Raw genomic sequence first — 25,709 nt, 5'->3', positions numbered from 1 at the left:
CTATACATTGAGAACATTCTTTCTTTCTCATCCAGAATATGTTTTCTCCAAAGGCTTACTCGTATGCAGAACCTGATAGATTAAGTTGCAGTGCCTTCCTTTCTTAAATCGTGTTCAACTCATCTTTTTCCTCTAAAGGTAGAAAGACTTGATTTCGGTAGACATTTTAACCAAGAACAGATGCTTGCTAAACGCATACACAGACCACTGTGAATCAGGGAAGATCAGCATGGTCCTTTGACCTCTAAGTGGTTAAATGCACAGTTAGAGACACTTACCTAAATGGACTGTTAGGTAAAGCTAATTCTTTTACTTGATCACTCTTCTATTTCTTACAGCAGGTTGTCTCTGTTCTGACAAAGGTTATAAACATCAGGGAAAAGTATACTAAAGAATAGAATTGATTAATGTGTCATATTTGAATTTTTTCCTACCATTCTCACAACAGCGAGTCCTAGAAAGGCAGTTCCAACAACAGTAAATCACATTTAAATTACACAGCATTAGCTAAAAAATTGCTAAGTTAATTCCACCTCAAAAATGAAATTTGACTTTTTTCCCTACACTTGAACTGCTTTCTGATTTTGTCTTTTTCCCCCTACATTGGAGCCACTTTCTGATTTTTCATAGCGTGATGATTTCTGCCAAAGCAGCTACTAATTTAAGATCTTTTATTCACGAGATTGTTGCTGGGTTTTAAATTTCTGAAGAAAATAAATATGTAAAAGTCAAGAATATATATGTATTATACCAGAAAAAGATACATTAAAAACTAGAATATATTTTTACAAAGGGGTATAGTGATTTTTCTCCTAGTATAAGAGTTCTATAGAAGGTACTATTGTATGCCATCTTTTATTATTCTGGGTTGTGTTTTGTAAAAGGTAACAATGAAAAATCTCAATGTTTTCTGTTTCTTATGGAATTGTTCCAAAGAAAAATAGCTTTAAAAACCAATTTTGATTTATATTGCCTAAATAATTTAGCCTCCATGAAGCAGTGGCCACCAACTCACACATTTCTGGACCATGAATTTATGTTAAGAGCATCCTTCTTTGTTTACTTGATGCTTACCTAAGTTGCAATTTGAACCTAGGCTGTAAAAGATGGACATTTATTTCAACAAAGTACCTATATGGCGACTGTTCTTTTTATCAATACTAATATGAGCCCTCAAGTCAAAAATGATTCAACTTTTGATTTAAAATATAAAATTATATTATTTATAAGGAGTGGAAATGATATAATTAAAATGGTGCTACTTTCATAGAATATTGAGGACAATGTTGATAATATTGGAATTTTTTAATGAACATTTGCAGTGTGATTCTATCCTAGGTACTTTGCATGTACTAATTTAATTCTTAAATTATTTTTCCTTTTTTTATTATTTACTTATTTATTTATATTTGGTAACAGGGATTGAACCCAGGGGCACTTAACCACTGAGCTACATCCCAAGCATTTCCTTTTGAGATAGAGTCTCACTAAGTTGCTTAAGGCCTTGATAAATTGCTGGTTCTGGCTTTGAACTCCTGATCCTCCTGCCTTAGCCTCCAGAAACACTGGGATTACAAGCATTGCCACTAGACGTAAAGCTATAGTCTCCATTTTTTTTCAAGTGAGAAAAATAAAGCACAGAGTAGTTCTTTAACTTCTACAGCAGGTTTTTTTTTTTTTTTGACTTTGACATTGACATCTTAGGACAAATAATTATTTGCTGTTAGAGTTGTGTTATTAGAGCATTTTAGATTAGTTAGCAACATCCCTAATCTCTACCTACTTGTTGCAAAAGTAGCAGACCCACAGCATCATTTCAACATGATAACCTTAGTATCTCTAGATGTTACCAAATGTCTTCTCACATGGCCGAGGGGAAAAGTGACAATATTACTGTTTAGATGAGAACTACTGGTTTAAAGCACTTATTCACATCCCTGTATGCCTGACAAGAATATTACAAGAGCATAATTAATGTATAATTGATTGCATCAATTATATTTAAAACTCCGCAAGAAAAATGAAACATTCTCTTGAATTGAGTTAATTAATTTAATTTTAATTAATTTGAAAGAGTATCCACTTCGGTTGAGAATAAAGGTAGTTTTCCACAAAAGTTGTTCCCAGAAAAAAGCTGATGATCTGCTCAGGGATATATTGGAACAATTGCCCTGCATGACCACATAATCCAATAACTTGTCATTATCAAGTCAGTTTGGATTTTATCCTACATGATGAGCTTGTGCCAAGAGGAGGATGATTCTCTCCCTTTTAAAACCTTCTTTAATGAGAGACACCTCATGACTACTGTTCTACTTGCTGATAGTTTTCGCTGTTAAGTGGTATACTTTCAGGAAATTCAATATTTTGAACTTCTTCTTTTAAAATAATAGCAGCAAAATGTATGAATCTGGAAACTCTCTCAGAAGCTATAAGATCAGAATGAAATAAAATGATCTCAAAATGCTATTTAAAGCTACTTAATGGCTTGTGTTTATTTACAACTATATTGTGAAGTATTAGGGTCTGAACAAATTCTGCTTTCTAAATTAATGATCCTGTGCTTGAAAGATTTTTAAACCTAATATGTGACATAAAATTCCATCATCTCTTGGTTCTACTTTTCAAACTGCCACAACTTTCTTAAAATGCATTTATTTATACCCTCTCCATGACAATATTAGGGACTCATTTAGTAAAAATAAGTCATACCATATTTCTGCCTTTTCTTTGAAATACATACATTTATATATTAATATATATATATATACATATATATATATATATATATATATATATATATATATATATATATATATATATTTAATTCCACATTTAAATGTCGGCTGCATCCATGTTGCAATTCTGAGTTTCCTCTAAAAACTCCCAATCTCCTTAATCCTCAGCAGATATAATGAGATATTTTTCTTTTTGTACCTTGGAATTTCTCTGTTTTACTTTAGCATCAGCCAAATCTTATGGACACCTTCACAAATTCCATGCAATAACTCTGCTGAGTTTATTGCCGCTATAAGTAGCAGTAAAGAACAACCTTTGGCGCTTGTCAATGTGTTGATTATGTGACTAACTGCTAGGATTTACACTCTGCTTTTTATTACAGTGATAGTTATCTTTTTTGCTATAAGTGCAATGAAGCAACTAGAATGTCACAGAGGAAGCGGTCACCTCTCCCCCACTCTATTCGAAATACACTTTTCATTTATTACGAAACCTTAATGATGGAAAGGACAATGGGGGAACAATACCTGTTATCTGAACATTGCAAAAATGAGATTTGAATGTGAAAGCGTAACACAAATGAAAAGTACCTTAAATGGACTATATTTGCTTCATTTTTTGCATCAGTGAGAGATATATCCAATTCTCTACTCAATCTGGGTTTCCTAATAATGACAAGCTACATCTCAAAGATTTATCAAACTCTACCTGGTCGTGAATGTAAAAGGTTATGGCTGCTCTGCTTTTAGGAAGCCAAGCACAAGTACTACATAAAGCCTACTGATGCATACATTGTAGCACTCCAGGGCTGTAATAAATTTCAGATCATCTGTTTCTGCCAGCTTGTTTTAAACATCTATACACTACTACATGTAGCTTTCCTCTACATTTGAATGGATGTGTATCTACACATTGGCCATCACCCTTTCTATGTCCTCGTGTAATTAAGGTGTCATCAAGTTTTCACAAACATGCCGATACTTTCATGAGAGATCTAGAATAAGTTTGTGAATTTTAGCTTTGTGTCTTAGGGAAGGGAAATAATGAATTTGATTTCTCAACCTGTGCGGTAACGAAAACTGTGTTTCACTTGTCAATGTGACAAAGGTAAGAGGATCTCTTAGGACCCTTTAAATTGATCTTTTGAATGTGATTCTTTTGCAGACCACAGATGACATCCTTGTGGCCTCAGCAGAGTGTCCCAGCGATGATGAGGACATTGACCCCTGTGAGCCGAGCTCAGGTGGGTTAGGTTAGTCGACTTTTTTTCTTACTTCCTTGGCTTTACTGTAATTCTTTGTTGCATGTCACATTCCCAGAAGAGCTGTCCATTTATGTGTAGAAGGGTCCCCCATTCTATAATGTTGCATTTGATTAGGGTCCTTCCTTTTTACAAGGACAAATTTACCCACATTTATTTTTTTAAATGTTTTTTAAAACAAAACCCACGAAGAATATATATTTCAGAAAAAGCAATGGGGGGACAGCATACAGGGTTGCTACCTTGCAGTTCATTTTCCATTAGCTCACAGCATAATTTTTATGCATAACAGTATAATGGACTTTCCTTTGGGTCACTTATAGTAAAATTGTAAGGCTAAAAAATTGCAGTGCATTGTACAAAATTATTTGACCTTTGTACTCACAAAACATCCCCACCATTCACTCTGCCAGCAAATTATCTTAAGCAATGTATTTCTGAATTTTGGGAGGTAAGAGTATTATGGCAATAGTAAAGAAAACAGCAGGTAGAGTCCTTGGTAGATTTAATAGAGAAATATTTGAGTCTTGCTATGGTTCCCTGAAATTCAAATGGATGAATTTTACTTGTAGACAATGCATAATTTCTCCTCCTTCTTTATGACATATTTGTATCTCATCTGATGTGACTAACACATAACACTTTCCATGTAGCCTTTGTGCCTTATGTGGAGACTATGGATCCTGAAAATAAATGAATCACAATCTGGATTTGATTCCCTATGTTCATAGGGTCACTCACATTAGTTTCTTTTATCAAAGAGTTGTTTCTTGAAATTCAGTTACACTCTTGTTTGTGTTAACGACATGACTGTAGAGGATATGAACCAACCTCTGTCTGCTAGTTTATGACCTCCGTGGATGTCACCTACAACCTCAAGAGACCTGTATGTCATGATAAAATGACAAATTTACATTTTTGTGAAAGTACCACTTTAAAATAAACCTATCATTATAAAATATTGAATAAAAGTTTCAGGATACAGAGCCACCTCTCTTTTTGTTTTATTTGTTCTTTTTAGCTATCCACGGCAGTAGAATCCATTCTGATGCAAACATATAAGCATAGAATATATTTGATTCTAATTAGGATCCCATTTTGTGGATTTTATTCTAATTAGTACCCCATGTTGAGATTCACTGTGATTTATTCCTATATATACATAGGAAAATTATGTCAGATTCATTCCATTGTCATTCCTGTTCCCTTCCCCTCTCCCTTCCCTTCATTCCCCTTTGTTTAATATACTGAACTTCTATTCTTCTCACCCTCCCTCACTGTTATTGTGGTTTAACTTCCACATATCAGAGAGAACACTGACCTTCGTTTTGGGGGGAGCATTGGTTTACTTCACTTAGCATGACATCTCAAAGGACTTAAAATCAGCACACAACAGTGACACACCACATCAATGTTTATAGCAGCACAATTCACAATAGCGAAGCTATGGAGCCAACCTAGGTGCCCTTCAACAGATGAACATATCTTTTTGGACTGTCACTTCCCCCCCCCCCCCATTGACTGTAGCTACTGATGCAAACACTTAGAGAGCAGCTGCTGAATGCAGTGAGGAGCAGGAGTGAAAAAGCTCCCTGTCAACAAGGGTGGGTACAGGTGCTCCCACCCTCCTTCCTAGGCTCCACCCTACGGTCAAGACTGTCAGCCCTGACATCGCCCATCAGTTGTAACTGTTAGATCTCTGGTGACCGTCCATTCAATACCGTCCATCAGTCTCAACCACCAGTCCCTGTTGGTTGTATGGACAGATACAGCCCAGCCACCTCATGATACCATTATGGGTCTCTTGGCCAAGATTGTGCCTTTGTTTTTATTGGTATTCTCACAGCTCTCTCTATGCTCATAAAAAAAACAAATAAATAAATAAATAATAGGGATTTCAGGAATTGATTTTTGTCATTTTTGTCATATACTCCCAGCTCTCTGCTTTCTCCCACCTTTACATTCCCTTTCCTCATTTCTCTTAGGCTCACATGCCCAGCCTTTCTGGTGCTAATTCGTCACACCAGGACATTTTTTTTTTTTTTTTTTTGTATCTCATCTTCTGTAAGATCCTCCAACTTGAATTAGTTCAATTACAATTATTGTGTGTGTAGAAGTATATAGTTTTTGTTTTTCCCAATTAGTATTTTTTTCTCAGGGTAGTTGATTCTTTTTCAGCATTTTAATAGTGTTCAAACAATGTAAAAACGGCCTAGGTTTTTACTAATCGCAGCTCCTGCTGATTTTCTTTGATCTGCTTCCCACTTTTGCTGTCTCTGTACAGACTAACATCTTCTTTATACACAGTCTGTACCTTAAGTACCCAGTAAATCCAGTGCGAGGACTCTAATTGCAAGTAAAATTGTCACTTTTTCTTTCTTCTTGAACTAAATGGCCCAATTATTCTAACCCTTGCTTATAGGTCTCACTAACCATTTCTTAGAGATTGGTCCATTGTCTCTGCCCATGGTTTATGGGAAAACAGGATGGTGGGGAGAGAAGAGAAGGAGATGGAGCAGAGGAGACCAACAGAATCTTTCTTTCTCCCTCTTCTCCTCTTGTTTCCCCTGATTTTTGTCTGCTTTGTTAAATACCTTAACACAATTCTCTTTGCACGTATGTGAGTAGGAGCTTGCAGTATCTACTCTCCAGATGATCTTCTTTACCACATCTCTCAGTGCCTGAAACCATCACGTTTACTTACCTGCCACTGGTTCACTAATGTATATAGCTTGCATCCCCCACCAGAAGGTACACTCCACAAAGCAGGAATCCTGTTTGTTTGCTCCCCATGTGGAGACTTGTTCTGGAAGCATAATTATTTTCTGTTGCACCAAAACACAAGATGAACTTTTCCTGATTCCACCTAATGATGGCTACTTTTAAATACTCAAGCCTTCTCTAACTTCTTATTCTTTCCTTCAGTGTTTCCTTCCTCACTCCTTAGTTTTCAATTCATCAATTTCTGTTAAAGCAAGAATTTCAGATTCTGTTACATGGTGTGTTCATTCACTGTCAGCCTAACTTGTGAAATTCTCTCTTCTGGTCTTATGTTTTATGACTTTTCTAGTTTCCATCTATCATTTAGGAATGCACATTCATTTCTTATCTTGTTTGAAAATGAATATTATTTCACATTAAGATTTCCCTCCTACAGGTCTTTCTTTGTGAATGAACTGTTTACCTTAAATCTCTAATTGCTAATGTCCTTAGGCTTTGGATACTGTTAGATGGATCTTGAGGAAAAGCATTTCAGATATCAGCAGGTCAAATCTGGGGAAATTGCTTTTTTAGAAAAGTAACATACTGAGGTAAATATTCAGAAATGCACAGGTTTTCTTTGCACATTTGTGATTCCTTAAGTAAATGAAAGCAGATATTTCTAAGTAGATGCACCATTACCTTAATAAGTGCATTGTCCAGTCTTTGAGGTACTTCACCTTCTCTGAGGATTTATTTATGCATGAACATTTTCTAATCTCTCAGACCCGCCCCACCTTCAAAACTAGGTTTTTCTCTGTGTTCATTATTTAGATGCCTTCCTAAGACTCTTAATAGAAAAAAAATCCAGTATTATCTTGAGCACTCATAATCATACCTTTTATTAAGTGTTTGATAATTTGAATTACTTTCCAACCAGGATTCTAACAAAGAGGGTAGTTGTATATTTAGTTTTCAATTCATCGTTGATTAGATATTATTGAGTCCTGGTTTACATCCACTGCTGTGCTAACTGTGGAGGCAAAAACAGAGTTTATACCTTGGATTCTATTCTAACAAGGGCTTTTTTTTTTCCATTCTACTCTAGATGCCATTTCAGTTATTCTTTCTGATTTTCTGGTTCCTCACCTATGACAACAAAATATCACTTATTTTCAGAGGTGTTGCAAGAATTACAATTAATATGCTTGAGGCACTTATTGCAATGTTTGGCATAAGGTAGAGCATAAATGTCAGCTTTCCTTGTTTCCCAATTCAGTCATATAAAAATAATATTCAAGCTATTTTTACTCTTTACGTAATGCTGCTGCTTTTCCTGGCTGAAAATTGGTGGGCAACTGATAATACCACTCAGGCCTCCTGATGGGAACTGTACATGTTGAAACTAGATCAGGGACAACCCCCTGGGTGGGAACACATGGAACTCAATTATACTTGATTCTAGCCGCACTGTCCTGCAGTTTGCCTCGTATGATAACTGCACATTGGTACAAGCAGAGTTTTAAGATATGAAAAGATGGCTATGACATTTAGGAAAGCTAAGTGAACCCCAACTCTTAGTCACAGGTAGAAATCCAGCAGCCTGAGGTCACAGGCCATCGCTGTCCTAAAATGCCTGCTGTGAGCGGCCCACATACCTGACAGATGAATGACCTTTTCTTCACACTTTGCCTCACAAAACACTTGCACCTTTTGTGCTTCTCCCTCTGCCAAGTGATGCGGTTGTTGGAATGAATTAATTAACATATGGAAGGCACATTGAAGAACAATACCTTGCTCAGAATAACTGTTATATGAGTGTCTCCTGTTATTTACTATTTGTGTTTCAGAAATATATGTATTTTCCAAGATTCCTTTTTATTTCACATGAACATAAGTCTTTGTAGAACAGATTGCTTTGAAACCTTACATTTCAGATTCACTTAGTGAATTACCAAAATGGCAATGCTGCAAAACCACTTGAGGTCCCAGATGGCCTTTAATCACACACATCTGTGTGTCTTTATTTTGGGGCCTTCTTGTAAGTGTAAGCCTTTCTCAAAACTCCTAGAGAAGTTTGGAAAAAGGTGATTTTTTATGTTGATATTCAAGACCTTAAGTGAAAATAATAACCCTCTTTGGTGTGGGAGCTTCCTGATGAATAACTCCAATTTGTTATTTGTGACACAAAGAACAGTTCAGTTTCCTGTTTCCTTGGGAGCCCTATTAAGGGAAGACAATTTCCTCTTAGATTTACAATGCTAAGAGTAATGTGTCAATTCTCTTTGCACTTATGAGGGGGGGGTGGATAGCTCATGGGATAGTGGGGCCACTTTCAGATCAATTAAACCTTTGTCAACGGAGGAAAGAAGAGCTCCATCAAATAATAAAATATCTGGTTTGTCACAAGGAAAGAGAGAGATCATCCATTTTTGTTTTTGACATCTTTTAAACATCAGCTGAGTCAGTGGAGATGAGGAGATGGGTCCAGCCACGGAGGACCATTGCAGAGCGTGCATAGTTATATCACATTGACCAGAGTTCAGATCGTGGGTAGAGATTGATCACAGGAATGACTTGTGGTCAGGGAGGATTTAGTCTATGCCCACTATTGTTCTTGGCTCTGTATAAGTGGTATTCTATTTCACTATTTTCCAAAACTATAAATTATCTTCATAGCTAGGGAGATTCAGAGAGAATAATTTACTTACTGTAAAATGAAAGAGGTAGTAGGCTCTATACTTTAGAAAAGATGAGCTGTTAGTTTCTTGGAATGCAGAGATTGTTTCTCTAAAATCCTGGTACCTCACAAAAATAGGACCAATTTTTAAGATGTTTATTTAAATAATCCTATGGCATACATTTAAATTTGATGGCAAAAGGTCCCTTACATGTATTACTCTTCATTAAGGTAAAATTACCATGCAATTTTGAGTGGCTTTCCAGTGTGCTATTTTGAGAAAAGATCAAAGGATTTCTATTGAATCTTCCCATTACCCACATTAGGAATAAAGATATGTATGTTGAACAAGATGCATCTTTTCATTAAGTAAGTAACCTTAATTATTTAAAGGAATATATCACTTATTAGATCATATTTTTAGAACCTGATTAGAAGATAATTTTGTTCTGTATTTAAATTTCAGGTATTTACTATATTTACTTAAATGTTAGTTTCACTAGCCCATAGTAACCAACACATTGCTGTTAAAATGAATAATTTTGAGCTGAAGCCGGAAAAACAGCACTGATGAATGTGTTCCCTATTTGGGAATATGATGGCAGATCTTGAGTAGTAGGTCAGAGTCAGTGCCACCGTTACAGCACCTCATTCAGAATAGGCATCTGGAGTTTGGACAATGATGCAGAATCCAACTTTCAGGATATAACATACTGGATTGGGAAATATATATATATATATTTATAAAAATAAAGTTCCCAATCTAGTATATTATATTACATACATATGATGTAACACTCTGGAGGATTAAATATGTATGTGTATGTGTGTGTGTGTGTGTGTGTGTGTGTGTGTGTGTGTGTTATTTACTACAGAACTCTGGAGTAAAAATTAATGGGATATGGTTAAAACAGTAGAGAGTCGCCAGGTATCATTGTTGCTTTTTTTTTTAAACACGATGTCAGAAACTGAACCCAGAACCTCATGCATGCTAGGCAAATACTGTACCATTGAACTACCCCTTTAGCTCTCATCATTCTATAATTTCTCTGCTTTTCCAAGGAGAGTGATACTAGAATGAAACTTACATTGTACAAAGTTAAATTGGCAACGGGAGAGGAAGTCTAGGACACAGACTTGGTTCAACACATTGGGAGGAAGAAAGGCTAGAAAGTCTTTAAGAGTGAGAATGGAGGGATTGGGGGCCGTTGTGTTTACTCAATGGCTTCACCCAAAGGAAAAGTGAAGTTCTTCATGAGGGAATGTCATGTTCAAGTTGGAGCAAGAAGCCCACCAAAATTAGGCTCCTGTCCTCCTGCAGAAGCTGTGACATAGAGGCACAAACAGAAGGGATGGCTACCACGCCCTTGATTTGACTAGTTTTGATTTATAAAACTGGAAAGAAGTTTTTAAATATTTACATATCGAAGGAGCAGAGGAAGACTTTGGAAAGGCTAGAGACCTAGAAATAGGAGGAAGGCCTATCTCCAGGCCAGCCTGAGGTCAGATTTCCCAGCAACCAGTTTTCATCCACAAAATTAGTTTTTACTAAAAGACTAGCATAAAACAAAAGAACAAACAAAAGGCTTTTTTTTTTTTTCAGAATATAGCGATTTTTGTTTAACCTGAACTAATTTGAACCTGATGTGCATTTTGGATTTCTTTTTTACAATATAATAGGATGGATGGATTTTTGTTACACTTTAAAAAAGCTTCTAACAGCATTTTGTAATAATTGTGATATGAAACCAGAAGTGAATATTAGTTATGGCCAAATTTGAAGTAGAACTAGTTTAAGATGCAGCCTTTCCCAGTCATGGGGAAACTGTTTAGTATTTTTGATGCTCAATTTCTTAGCTGGAAAAGTGAAGAGAATGTGGTTACTATGAGATTGAAAAAAAAGAATATGCATACACAGTGCTTGGCAGAGTATCTGGCACATACTTAAGGTTTAATAAATAATTATGATGAATCCCATAATAGGTAGAGGAGTTGCAGCTACCACCATAGGTTTTATTCCAGTAGATTAATTATTCTATGCAGGTTCTTCATAAAGCATGCAGGTTTGATATGAGCAAAAGACAAACACAGCCCCTTTTAGTGTTAGAAAGAGTGGGCTCTATTAGAATATCTTACTATAATAATTAGCATGTGAGTTTGCTGACTTAGATTATACATTTATTTGAATGTCTAAGAAAAATACATGGAAGCTAATCTAGAACCTTCCTACAGCAGCAGAAAAATTGTTCAGTAGTGAGTACAGACTAAATTTATAAGCAGCCTGTATGAGTCTAGCCTTAAAGTATTAACAACATGTTTAAAATTATATTTTTATTAGAAAATGCTCGAATACTATAAAAGCCTTTCTGAAGTGTGACATGCATCCCGTTGTGCTTTGGAGGGAGACAATGGGATACATTTTCAGGCTCTAAAATATTCGCCCACCTTGAAAGGAGAAATGTAGCATAGGTTCAGAAAAATATAGGGTAAGTCTGTCTCTAATTAAAACCTGAAATTCAGAAAAAATGAAGTCCCATCCTCTTGCAAGTCGTTTCAAATGCCTGTTTTGATAATGAAATTGGTTCCTGTGGAGTTTTCTTTCTACCTTATTAATTACATTTCCTCTGATGCCATTAGAGGTAAGGCAGCATGTTCTGTGTTCCACTCCACAGGGCACGCTGCCTCCACAAAGAACCAATATGCTTTCCTTGTTACCATATGTGCCCCAAGGAACAGCAAATGCCACATTTGGCTTTCGCCTCGAGGTCTCATCTCAACTCACTGACTTGTTGATGAGATCAATGTCATCATTAGTAGCTCCTAACTCAGCCACAGATTGTTATAAGAAGCCCAGCACTATAAAACAAGACAAGAAATCCTTTATTATTTATCAAGGTTAAAGATACCAGTACCACCAGAGCCATCAATTACATGAACAAACAAACAAACAAATTTTAAAAACCTAGGAGAAAGAGAAGCCACATGTATGAGCCCACTGCAGTCTTTTGTTTCATTGAGTAAACTTGAGAAGTCAGGGTGACTGAGTTCAAATCCAAGTTCATCCACCTGCTGTGTAGTCAGAAGCAAATCATTGAATCTTTGCATGCCCAAATTTTTGCACGTGCAAAATGACATGAATAATGTCAAATCCTCCTGCCATTGTGGTGCTGATAAAAATGAGAGGATTCCTGAAATGCACTTAGCATACAGTCTGCCACACGGAAACTTTGATAAGATAAATGAGATTTTATTAGCACCAGGAAGCTAAGGAGTAAATCATAAAAGAAATTGAAATGAGTCTGTGTCCCCAGCCAAGAAGGGAAGTATTAATAATTGGCACTGTAGCATCTAGAATGTTTTTCAAAGTACTTCTAAATTCCATCAATATAAAATTGTTCTCAGTAACCACGATGAACTTAGTGAGAAAGGAACAATGACTTAAGCTGTTTATATTTCAGTTGCTATGGTGGGGGGAGGCACATGCATCTGCTATTCTTATTTCTAGTAGAAATAAACTGAGGGCTCGGCCCCACTGAGCATTTGAGAAAAAGGATGATTAGCTTTCCCACTTGCTCTGATAATCCCCTTTCCCTTCCTGTCAAGGCACTCAGGAACACTCTGGGCAGCATGACTTACGGGGCACAACCACCCACACAATACCCTCAACCCATGACGGATGTCTTCTCTTCCATATTTCCTAATTCTAGGCTTGACAGCCTTCCCTCTAATGGGCTCAGAGGAGAAGCTGTGTCATCTTTCACCTCTGCTATTGCACTTTGCACTTGCACCAAAAAGAATATCATCTTTTCCCAACAAAAGAAAATTGAGACAGCAATAGCTTCATGACAGGAATATAAAGATGATCACCCAAAGTGAATAGACCCAGTTCTAAATCAGGAAAACTACACTGTGCCCCCTTGAAAACTGTGCAGTAGGAACTCTATCCTGGGTTTCAGCCAGGAGGCACCATGAGATTTCAGAGCAGGGAAAAAGAATTGACTGAACAATTTTAGAAACTCTAATACTTAATCAAAAGAGTTATTACTTCCAAGATAGTAAACCGTATCATCAGCTATTACCAAAGAATAGTCTTAGATGATTGATTTCATGACATATAAAAATATAAACTATCATAATAAAAATTTAAAAGAGGGAGAAATTTAATTCACTCCAACCATAGAAGCTAGAAAGCACTGATCCATCAAAGATAGAATGTTTCACAGATAAACAGAAACACACTTTACACGCAGCCTTGAGATGTAAATGGCCCTTTTTTGCCACCTGAACTCACAAGACTTCCATTCATGAAAGGGAAGCCCTCAAATACACCTATCCCCACAGAGATATTGCCACTGCCACAGCTGACCAAGCCAGGGCTTATAGTACGTGTTATAAAATTGTCTAATTGACAACTTCACATTCAGTACCTTTTGTGTGAAAGACACAGGGCAAGTGATCAGACCATCACTGTGGAGGTTTTTATAAAGACCTGTCCTTTTCAGAGCACTTGCATATTTATTGTCCACCTGGTCTGATCCTTGCAGTGACCCTGGGAGGTAAATAATTTAAGTGTCACCATAGTGTCATCACACTAGCGGAGGGTGATGAATTGCCAGTTGTCACTTAGTGAGTTAGGTGCAGCACTTGGACAAGAATCTAGTGTCAATCCCATATTCTTTTATCCACTCTGTACTGCTTTTCTAAGATTCTGTGGGAGTTCAACTCCTACAGCAAAGGATAGATAAATGGCAAGAGGTGAAATAGAACATAGCTTGAAGGGGTAGAGATGCACAGCTGCTTAGAAAAGATACCTAAAGTATCATTTGCATTGTTGTGATAAAATAGGAAATAAAAAAATCCTCTGCAGTCATAAATGTAGAGTGTATGAAACTCAAATAGTCATAGATAGACCTGGGTTTAAATTTTATCTGTGCCACTTAGAAGGCTAAATAAGCTAACTACTTTGAGACTCAGTTCCCTTTCCTGTAAAGTAATGATAATACCTATACCAAATAATTGTGGTATATGAGGAATAAACTTGACAATGTGTGTATAGCTCTCAACACAGAACCTACCATATAATAGTAATTAATAAAAGCAAAGTTAACTTAATAAAATAAGAAAAATATTTAGTCATTGCAGTGAGTCAAAAGTCACATAGCTGTATTGAGCAACAGTTGTAAGTAATGTTAGAAGTATCTACTAAAGTTAAATCTGTGTGATATCTGGGAGGAAATAAAGAAAGAGGATTTTGCTAATGCAAAATAATAGCTACCTAAGCTATATAAGCTAATCCCAAGGTATTGTGAAATATTCCATAGAAATCTTTAAAAATCTATCAGTACCTACAAATTCATGAAGTGAGGGGGAAAAGACAACATTAGCAACTTCAATGAGAGAAGTAGAAGAGGTGCTTTATTATTCAATGGTACATACACACATACATGCTTGTACACACACAGCACACATTACTCCAGCTATACCATGGTACCACTTTTGTCTTACTATAAACCAGATTCTCTCCAAATTCCTGATTCCAAGCCTTGAGGTTTCCTTGAAATAAATCCTCAGGTTTTGTATAAGACAGAGTGTTCAAATTTCTCTCTCTATATAAAAGTGAAATGTGACTTAAGAAAAATGATTTCTGGGTCTAAGTGTTTCTGGCTGTTGTAGTTGATGAGCTCCCAGGACGGTAAGCATATTTTGCTATCAAGAAGCAAAAGTTGAGTAAAAATCAGTAATAAAGAGTATCATCTACATTTCCATATATAGCTCTTCTTGCATTTTTTTTGAAAGGTAATACATTTTGATGAAAAACACATACAGATTCTCTGGATGCCCTAGCTTAGAAACTGATTTTCTCAGCTATTGCTTGGGTGACTTTTCTTTCTGCCTGACGATTATGGAAAGTTTGGCTTGACTGATGAGAGACCCTTCTTCACTCATTCCATTAGCAAGAGTACTGAAAAGTACCCTAGAAACTTCTGTGACTATGCTGCTGAATTGATGAAAGGAGCTCAAAGTTCGCCATCAACCATCTGTAGCCCTGTGTATGTCAGATACGTTGATATCAATGAGGAACCCAAGTGAAAACCGAAGATGGCTGACTTGGGTTCCTTGAAATAACTTAGTGACTTCAGTCCTTGGAATCCAGCAGTATATTGTTTGGAAGCATAATGAAAACAGATATGATATTTACATTAATACATATTGATTCCAGTTCTCAAGCACAGGAGAAGTGATTTCTGGTTTAATAATATATAAAACATAATTACCTCTTATATGGAAGAGATCATGGAGGGCAGGGGTTAGGGAAGTATTGAAGTAAAAATATTTTATAAAGAATCTAAAATATTATGACCAGTGTTTTGCCCACTTCTAGCCACCTTTGCTAAAAATCTGAAATCAAAGATCTCTCACACTTTCTGGCAATGTTCGCGGCATTTTACTCCTGCACATTTATCAGCTTACAAAAATCTTCCATGAGTTCGAAAACTACACTTTGCAGCCAATTTTGTTCAATTTTATTAGAGATTGGAAGGTAGAGAAATTGGTAAGAAAGAGAATTAAAGTCACAGGAAACTGTCAAAGGACTTATAATCAAGTCTGAAAAATAACAAAATGTAACATCTCAATAAGATTTTATTGTAATATAGAATCCATATCAAAATTGGTGATATAATAGCGAATTTATCTAGTTTTAATTTCAAATGGTTATTGGATTAATTCCTAAAAACAAATGAAAAAGTCATATTTTTACCAGCATTCACATCTCTTCACCTGTTCCCCTGGGGTATTTTGCCCATTCTTCTATAGGGTTGTTTGTATTTTTCTATGTCAATTGGTGTATACTCTTTGTATTTGAGAGGTACTTCCTTAGGTCTAGCATGGCATTTCAAACATTTTCTCCCTTCCTTTCTCATTTGCACTTTCACTTTTGTTAGTGATGCCTCTGTAAAATGATTATTTATGGAGTCAAAAGTGCCCGTGTTTTCATTTATGACCTCATTCCATGGTCTACAATCTGGGCAATAAATTCTATGTCTACCTGCAAATTTTTCACTCTTCCTCTAACCTCACTATGCTGCAGCCATTCTGGTCTTGTTCTGTTCCTGAAAATTAAGCTCTTTCCTTCCTCAAGGTCATGCCACATGTTGTTCTTTCTTATTAGAAGACTCTCCTGCCCACTTCTCATTCCCTAGTGTAAATCATAATCCTCAGTCCCACTGCTGTGAGTTTTCTACCATCATGCATCTCCGAGCTGTTATTTTGTGCCTGTGTGATTCTTTGTTGTTGTCTCTCTTTTTTTGTTGTTGTTTTAATTAATTTTTTAATTTATATAGGACAGCGGAATGCATTACGATTCTTGTTATACATATAGAGCACATTTTTTCATATCTCTGGTTGTACACAAAGCATATTCACACCAATTCGTGTCTTCATACATGTACTTTGGATAATAATGACCATCACATTCCACCATCATTTCTAACCCCATGCCCACTCCCTTTCCCTCCTACCTCTCTGCCCTATCTAGGGTTTGTCTATTTCTCCCATGCTCTGTCTCCCTATCCCACTAGGAATCAGCCTCCTATATCAGAGGAAACATTCAGCATTTGGGTTTTTGGGATTGGCTAACTTCACTTGGCATTATCTCCTCCAACTCCATCCATTTACCTGCAAATGCCATGATTTTATTCTCTTTTATTGCTGAGTAATATTCTCCTTTATTGCTGAGTAAATGTGTACATATGCCACATTTTTTTATCCATTCATCTATTGAAGGGCATCTAGGTTGCTTCCACAGTTTAGCTATTGTGAATTGTGCTGCTATAAACATTGATGTGGCTGTGTTCCTGTACTATGCTCTTTTTAAGTCCTTTGGATATAGACCAAGGAGAGGGATAGCTGTTGTCTCTTTACGCCACTATATTTCAGTCTGTGAGGGCATTTTCCAGTGCCCTTGGCTATCTGCTTTACCATCTTGCCCCTGTAACATAACTATAGTTCACTGTATATTCATTGACAGGAGGAGGGAAAATTCTAGAAAAACTTCACAAAAGAGTTTAAGTTACATCTTAAAAGATAAATACCACTTAGACAAGAAGGAAGAATAAGACCCTATGAACAACTCATGGAGGTAGAATTTTGGTATGCGTGAGATGTGGGGACAGCAATAGTTATGATGGATGCTTCTTTTGAAAAAAAAATGGAAGATATATTTGAGTAACAGCTGTGAGCAGACCACGAAATGTTATGAGAACCATAGGCATATTGGTGCTTTAATAAACAATATGCTTTCGAGGGTTCTTAGAAAACCTAATGGACATCTTTACCATGTAAAAAGTCCAATGAACCAGCAACTGACTAAGCTGTGGGCACACAGGTTAACTGAAGAGCAGGATTCTGTAAATGCCATGATCTTATGGCTTCCCCCAGAGACAAGGAAGAATGTCTGTGTTTCTCTGTTCATTTCCAGTGTCATCCAAATCATACAAGGCATAGTTGGCCATTGTCTCTCCTTCTATGTGATACCAGTTGAGGCAGCAGCCTGTTTTCTGTCATGCAGGCACATAAGTTCATCCACACCTAGCATTCCTTCCCATGCAATACTTAGAGTTTTGGAGAAGACAGTCATCCTCTCCATGTCAGAATGGTGGCCCTGAACGCCTGGACTTCTCTTCAGACATATGCAGTTTCAGTTTGGAATACATTAGGAAAATGTCAGACCCAGCAATGAAGCAGGTGGCAAAGGTTGATTGATTTCCAGGTTCTCTGAATTGCCAATTCATGGGGGAAGGCCTGAGATCTGTCAAACGTGTCCTCTCTCAAGATTCTTGTTTGACTGCAGGTGTAAAGTTCAGGATGGACAGGGCATGGGAGGCGTTGGTAGGAGGGGAGAATGAGAGAGATCTGAAATATCCAGCATCTGTCTTTTCTCACAAAACCACAAGTAAAAATCAGAGTATGCAGTGTAGATCCTTGGTCACTGCCTTCCCTCAAATGGGGCATTTAAGCATACCTTCTTGGACTGGGATGGTGGCTTAGTAGTAAAGGGCTTGTGTAGTATGTGTGAGGCACTGGGTTCCATTCTCAGCACTGCATATAGATAAAATAAAGGCCCTTCAACTAGAAAAATATACATATTTTTAAAATAATACCTTCTTGTGAGTGATTGTACTAACTGCTGCTCTGGCCTATGTTGTCCTAAAGCACAAACATGGGAAAAATAATAAACTTTGGAGTTTTGCAGGGATGATAGGGAAAAAAAATTGTGCTAATCTCAATTCACAAACACCCCAGGAGCTTACAATTCCAATTTTCTTTTCACAGTATTAACGAAACCAAGTACTTGGAAATGTCAAATCTTCTCCTGTAAATCTGAAACCCTTTTCAGGGATTGCCTAGAATTATAATAACTTCCACACTTATTAAGACACAGTATAGAACTCTGATCTAATGAGATCATTTTAGGCAACTCTTTTTTTTCATAGGTAGGGTGGAGACAGAAATCTGGAAGCAATTTCTTTAAATTGAATCTATCATTAAAACCAGAAAGACTGGCCAAAGACATTTGCTGAGAAAAAAATTCACCAAATGTCTAGCCAATTGTTTTTGAAAGGGAGCATTGTAAGACAAGACATTCAGCAACTCCAGTGAGCACAATGATAAGTAGAATTTTATATAATTTTATAATCCTGGATATGCCCCTCCAGATCTGAAATGTATGGCTCACCTTGTGTTTTTTACTATTGGTGTGTTTTGCTCTTTATTATTTCTTAAGACTAGTAATTTCTTATAATTATTTTTGTTAAAGCTCAAATGCTTGATTTTCATTGTCATTTGTATGTAGTGACACTCATGCTTCATCCTTGATGTGACAGGGTCAAAGCTGATGATATCGCAACATGTTAATAGTCTCTATCTAAGAAATAAAACCAACCTAGAAAATTGCCTGGAAATCACAATCTCATCCTGAAAGCTATCTTTGGAAACAGTGTAAATATAATAAGATTACAGTGGAGGAGCAGCTCATAGAAGTATTCAAAATAGTTTTATAAAAGTGACAATTTGAGTGATATCAGAATATCTGGAGGCATGTTTTTACCTTGGTGTACTCATTAGTGGAAATATAGAGTCCCTTCACCCACAAACCCTCATTCTATGTCATAGGAAATGGTTACTTTAAACACCACCTCTCCTTAGAATCTGTAAAAACATAAATCAAGAGCAATTTTATTTCTTAAAAATAACATTTGATTTCTATGTTTCCCATCTCAGACTATCCAAGGATGTCAAAAACTTTCCTTCGCAAAGTGAAATCTTTTAAAACAAATTCATTAATATTCACATTTTTTTACCTTTCAAAATCATGGTGTAGAGCTTCTTTTGTGAATCATCTTCCTAAATAACTAAGAGCTTAAGGCTTCCTATTTGCCTAGCCTAAGATATGACTAGATACTGGAGCATACAGGCTATGATTCAAAAGTCAGCAGTTTAATGTGCCTCTCAAAGAGTCATATGCATAACAATATTTTTAAATTATTAAATAATTTGTAACTTATCAAAAAATTAACTTATCTTTGAGTTTATTGAGCTAGTTATCTTATATTACAATAGAGGTTATCTTTTGTTTGATAAATGATATGATTTTATCTGTAAACAAATTAAAAAATTTAACTTTTAAAGTAATCATGCCAATATCAAATGCAAAGGCAGTTCTGGTGAAACAATCACATTAAGATGTTTTTGCCATTTTATATCATGTTTGAAATTAGGAATTTGGCAATAATTTTATTGTTTATTGAACAGCTTGTTGAATAATGCACTAAACCAGAGAAAGGGGGTCCTGACTCTGCTGGCCTGACCTTCTCTGTTTTTCTCCTGTTGAAGGGGAACACAGCAGCTGTATTTTCTGAGGGCTACCTTCAAGAACAAGGGGAGTTGAGAGAGAGGCACAGAAAAGATCAGAAGGGGTAAAAACTGGGAGGAATCCAGAGACATGGGAGGAGGTGACTGAGGACCCAAGAGTAGGGACAAAGAGATAAGGCCTGCCCCAATCAGCATTCTGGACTCCATAACACCCTGACATATCTCTTAAATATGTTTGTCCCAGGGACTTTTTTAATTAGATCAGGTTTGGGGAAATGATGCATTTCACATAGATGCAAGTCCAAAAACTGTCATAAATAAAGAACACACACAACAACAGTTTTTTAACCTCTATAGATAACTAGCTCAGTAAACTCAAAGATAAGTTAATTTTTTTCGATAAGTTACAAATTTAAAAACTAAACATTTTCTTTTTTAAAGCAGAACAACAATTGCACCTATTTGAATACTTTTCTATCTCTAATCATACCCAATTGCTAAAATGCCTCAGCTTATTTAATGTGTACCATCATTCCTACTTAAATTTGCTACTAACAGGACCACTTCTGTTCCTTGTCCAATAAGATGAACTTGCTACTGCAACTTGGTTTTGCCTGCAAACCATTCAGAAGTTAAAGCTAATTTCACGTGTTTCATTATTTTAGTCCCTCCTCCTTCACTCTCTTTCACTTATTTTTAAAATATTTTTATCACATTCTAGGGCAAAGAAAGGGAGAAAAGACTAAAGTAACTTTGGTTCATTTATTGTAGATTATTTTAATTATTAAAAAGTCTTATTTTTGTTTAATAGGGAGTATAAAAAGAAAGCAAAATTCTCAAATCCATGAAATAGATTTTACACTTTTTATTTTATTAAATTTTCTTTTTTCACATTTTCCTAAATGGTTAAAAGATGATTGCATTTCTCTTTTATATCTTTTGGGACAAATTGTAGGAAACATTGGTCTTTATTCACCATTTTGTACTATTTTCTACTTTCAAATTAGGATGAAATATCCTCAGTAATTTTTCAGTGGTCATCACAATAAAGCATGAGTGACAGTTGATAAGTGAAACCACTTTCATAATTCATGAATATATTTAAATTTCTCCAGACTGTTGTTGCATGTTTGGGAAAGATGGTCCATTAACACATAAATACCTTTGATCTTAGAACAAAAGTTAAGGGAACTATCAATCAATCTTCAGATTTGAAGCATCAATAGAAAAAAAAGATTAATTAATCAATTAGAAATGAAAGCAACTGCATATTCCAAACAGATCTATAATACCTGTTGTCATTAAAATTTAAAGCAAATGTGAGGATAATAAAATATTTCTTCTTTGGGGTTAGATTTTAGTGATTTGAGGGGATCATATGTTACTTAAAAATATATATGCTATTTGGAATCTTTATATTTGAGCTACATGGAGATTGTTTTTGGCCTTGTGACTTGAGCAACATTTTGGCTGGTATTGATAAATTGAAGAATTTCAGGTTTTGCTTTCATCATTGTGGTTTCATGCTAGTGTCTACACACATCTGTTACTGGTGTGCTATATCCACAGTTGTTCTGAAACCATTTCAGATGTATTTGAGAGATAAAATTGATATTCTTGGAAAAGCTAGTCCATTTATGACAGCAATTCCTGACTAGCCATATAGTTTCTTCGTATCAAAAATTAATCCTTCCATTTCATTAAAAGGTTATTGTTGTATCCCCCACTTCCATTCCCTACCGATAGACAGAAGTGAGATGATTGTGAAAATGTGTTTCAAGTGAAAATATTCCATCAGATGGGGAAAAAGCATTTAGGTAACATTTAAGTAAAATTCCCTTTTTAGCCCTTGAGACAGTCTGAGCAAAGAATGCTCTGCAAAAACTGCGAGTAGAAAGTTGTCATTCAGGGAAAGTTAGAAGCTGAGCTAATTGGCACACTTTGGCAAAGATGACTGTATTTAAACGAGAAAGTGCCGCCTTTGGTTTGTCAGGTAGTGACAGAGTTACTGCAGTAGGCTCTATGCTTCTTGAGAGGAAATTAATTTCCTGCAATCAAATACCGTGGATTATAGTCTTTGTCTCCTCTGTCTTGGCCACAGAAGTAACACCAAGGCTTTTTATTCAACAATGTTTCATGGGCTTTGGTAAAACAAGCGGTGACATAATCGGCATAGAACAGTTTCACCTGCTACATTTCATAGCTCCAGTACATAGCATATTGCTGCTTTGAGACTGAGAGCTTTTACTTTGCAAGTGGCTATATTTATAAGACTTTATTTTGGGGAGGAATAGAAAATGACAGCAAAAAATCCAACATTTAGACAGAAGAAATCTTAGTGATGTTTGAAAATGGAGTTATAAAGCAGTCTAGGGCTATGTATTTTGGTAAATGATTTTCAGTAATAAACAAGAATTTTTGTAGAACTACTAAAGCTGATTATTAAATGATGTTTAATAGTAAAATAAGTATACAGTTTGTCTTCTTGAGTTGTTCAATTCCTGCTCTGTGTGCATACATACGTACATATCACAGATACATATACGTGCATGATCTATACATACATGTGCAGGCTTGAGATTGTTTAAATTCATTGTGCATAATTTACAAATAATGTTTTGAAAGTTGTAGCATTTTAATTCATTATATCTGAAAAATAATCTTTTTCTATAGGACAGTGGAGAGGAACAATAGCAAAATCTTTAAAGAAAAATTAGCTAGGGTCAAAGAGAAATGGGATTTTTAATAATTCCTATTTTTATAGTTAAAAAAAAAGTAGTGTATAGAGAAAAGGAGCTGCCTATCCTCCTCCCCTTTTGGCCTGCTAAATTCCAACTCTTTTCTTTGCCTTCTGTGGTGAATGGCAGAGCCTGCCTGGCCCTTGGTGAAGACATTAGGCACCCTGTAATTCACTGCTTGTTCCCAAGAATAGCTTTATTTATACTTTGGGAAGACTTGAATGAAGGTTTTGTCAGGTGAATAAAGCTAGGCCAGCCAGTCTGCTCTTACCATCTATTAGTAGTGAGTTTTGACTAAAAACCATTCTAGGAGATATTTAAAATGGAGAAAGAATATTTCTTACTTTCACCTCCAAAGTTTGGCTTTAAAAAATCATTCAACCACTGTCAGTGTATAAACAGAATGCATAAATATTTATATAAACGAATGACTCCCCAGTAGAAAAGGAAATTAGGTGTTTTAGTTTATAAAGAGGTGACTAAAATTACACTTTAAAAAGCAGATAAACTATTTTAAATGGCTGAATTATCTCATTATCTAATAGAATGTTCATTACAATACCAGGCAAAAGGATTTCTAATATAGTCCTATATAATAGCTGTCCTTATTTTAGTCCAGAGTTAGTCTTATTCTGAAGCAACATCAATTTCATTCTTTTTTTTTTCTTTTTTCTTTCTTATTTTTTTTTGGTGGTGCTGGGGATTGAATCAGGGCTTTGTGCATGCGAGGCAAGTACTCTACCACTTGAGCTATATCCCCTGCCCCAATATCAATTTCATTTTTAAAATGATTCCTTCAGATATTATAGGATAGAACTGTTCTGATTTTATTTGACATGTTACATTTAAGGCTTTTCACCTTAAGTACCAACATGGTCCTTTAGAGCTAGTTGGAGCTGATTTGGGGCTGTGCTTCTAAGACACTGTCAAAGAGGTAGTCCCTATTTTTAGTTTGATGATGCACAAGGATTACTCCATTAACAGCAGTATAATTTTCCTAAAACAGTAGGTGCTATTCCATTAAACACTGAAATAGATGGTACATGTTAGTATAGTTCTCTAGCATTCAGGAAACTCAATGATCACTTTGTTCTCATCCTGTTTCTTACAGCCAACCCCACCCGAGTAGGAGGGAGAGAGCCGTACCCAGGCTCTGCAGAAGTGATCCGGGAGTCCAGCAGTACCACGGGCATGGTCGTTGGGATAGTAGCTGCAGCTGCCCTATGCATCCTCATCCTCCTCTATGCCATGTACAAGTACAGGAACCGGGATGAAGGCTCATACCATGTGGATGAGAGTCGAAACTACATCAGTAACTCAGCACAGTCTAACGGGGCTGTTGTAAAGGAGAAACAACCCAGCAGTGCGAAAAGCGCCAACAAAAATAAGAAAAACAAGGATAAAGAGTATTACGTCTGATCCCAAGATCTTAAAAGGACACTTGTATAGAAATAGTCTTCATTTTATCTGAGACATAATATAAACTTATTTACTTTCCTTTTTATGAAGCACATACAAAAGAAGACAGGGAATGCAATCAGGAAGGAAAGACTGTTTTTAAAAAAAAAAAACAAAAACAAAACAAGTATCTCATGCTCTTGTTTCTCAAAAAACAAAACAAAAAAAAAAAAGAAAAAAAAAAAAACAGGGGCCAATAAATTCCCTAACATCCGCAGTGTTTTCATTTACTCTGCCTGTCTTTATGTTGCTGGAACATTTCTAAAAGACAGTGATGACCGCACGCATTCATAAAGCAAAGGAGTATTACAAAATCAAGGCACAACACAAAAACAACACAAAACATAACACACAAAAAAAAGAAGCTACCTATGATCCTGGATTTAGCCAAAGTGCTAGCGCTTTCCTGAGAAGTCAGTTAGTCCCATTGCCAGAGAAGACTGTCATTTTGAGTGACTCAACCTGCAATCCTTTAAGAGTTTGCCGCCTGGTGCAACTGGAGCAGTGGTTGGAACTTGCATTTGAAACAAAGTGCTGGCTTTTTTGAAGACTTGTGTAGGAACACATTCAAAAAGCCCCTTTCTGGTTGTAAGAGAAAAAAAATACGGAGGCCTTATTTTCAAAAATGTGAAATATAAGGCACATTTTCACACTCAAATTTCAAAAGAAAAACAAGAGGGCATAGATGCAATCATTGGGAAATTTTCATGCACGCTTACTATGTTATTACATATGTTTATATAAAATCCATCTCTGTGTGCTTTCTGGACTGTGATAAGTGACGTTTTATAGCCTGTTGTATAGAAAATGCAAAATATATCTGCTCTTCAGCCATTTTTGGTAACTCAATGTTATAAGTGTTGCTAAATATAGGGAGTTTTATGACATCAGAGCAACAATTATTTCAGTCAAATGTTTTTGCCACCATTATAAATTGCCACACCTTTTTTTTTAAAAAAAGAACAATTACAGTGTAGTGTTTATTCTAAGAAAGATATGTATGAATGTATATAAAAAGACTCAGCTACTTTTTTTTCTTATATGTACAGCCTTCATTCTGTTGCAATTAAGTTTTAGTATTTGTATGAAAGGTGTGAATTAGAAGGTAAAATATATACACAAGTATCTTATAAACTTTTCTCCCCAAAATACTCACGTTCCCACATACATTCACATTCTCAATTACACATACACAAACACACACACACACACACACACACACACACACACACACACAAATCCACAGGAGTCCATCAGATAT

The 25,709-nt window shown here is 35.9% G+C and overlaps 1 protein-coding gene across 37 annotated transcripts in view; it reads left to right on the top strand.

The window, feature by feature from the left end:
• Nrxn1 (neurexin 1) overlaps positions 1-24,531 on the top strand; it is a 1,060,252-nt gene extending 1,035,721 nt beyond the window's left edge. For 20 of the 37 annotated variants that reach the window (XM_076833750.2, XM_076833726.2, XM_076833731.2 and 17 more), the window contains 2 exons: positions 3,904-3,991; positions 24,102-24,531. In XM_076833750.2, the coding sequence (XP_076689865.2) occupies positions 3,904-3,991; positions 24,102-24,409 (396 nt within the window). In that variant the 3' untranslated portion in view covers positions 24,410-24,531. The remainder of the gene's footprint in view (positions 1-3,903; positions 3,992-24,101) is intronic. The other 17 variants (XM_076833753.2, XM_076833756.2, XM_076833737.2 and 14 more) reach the window with 1 other exon arrangement.
• Positions 24,532-25,709: the final 1,178 nt, after the last annotated feature.

The sequence above is a fragment of the Callospermophilus lateralis genome, chromosome 14 (assembly GCF_048772815.1).
Source record: "Callospermophilus lateralis isolate mCalLat2 chromosome 14, mCalLat2.hap1, whole genome shotgun sequence".
Lineage (NCBI taxonomy): Eukaryota > Metazoa > Chordata > Mammalia > Rodentia > Sciuridae > Callospermophilus > Callospermophilus lateralis.
The sequence above is the reverse complement of the archived record's forward strand: the minus strand, read 5'-3'. Positions and strand labels throughout refer to the sequence as shown.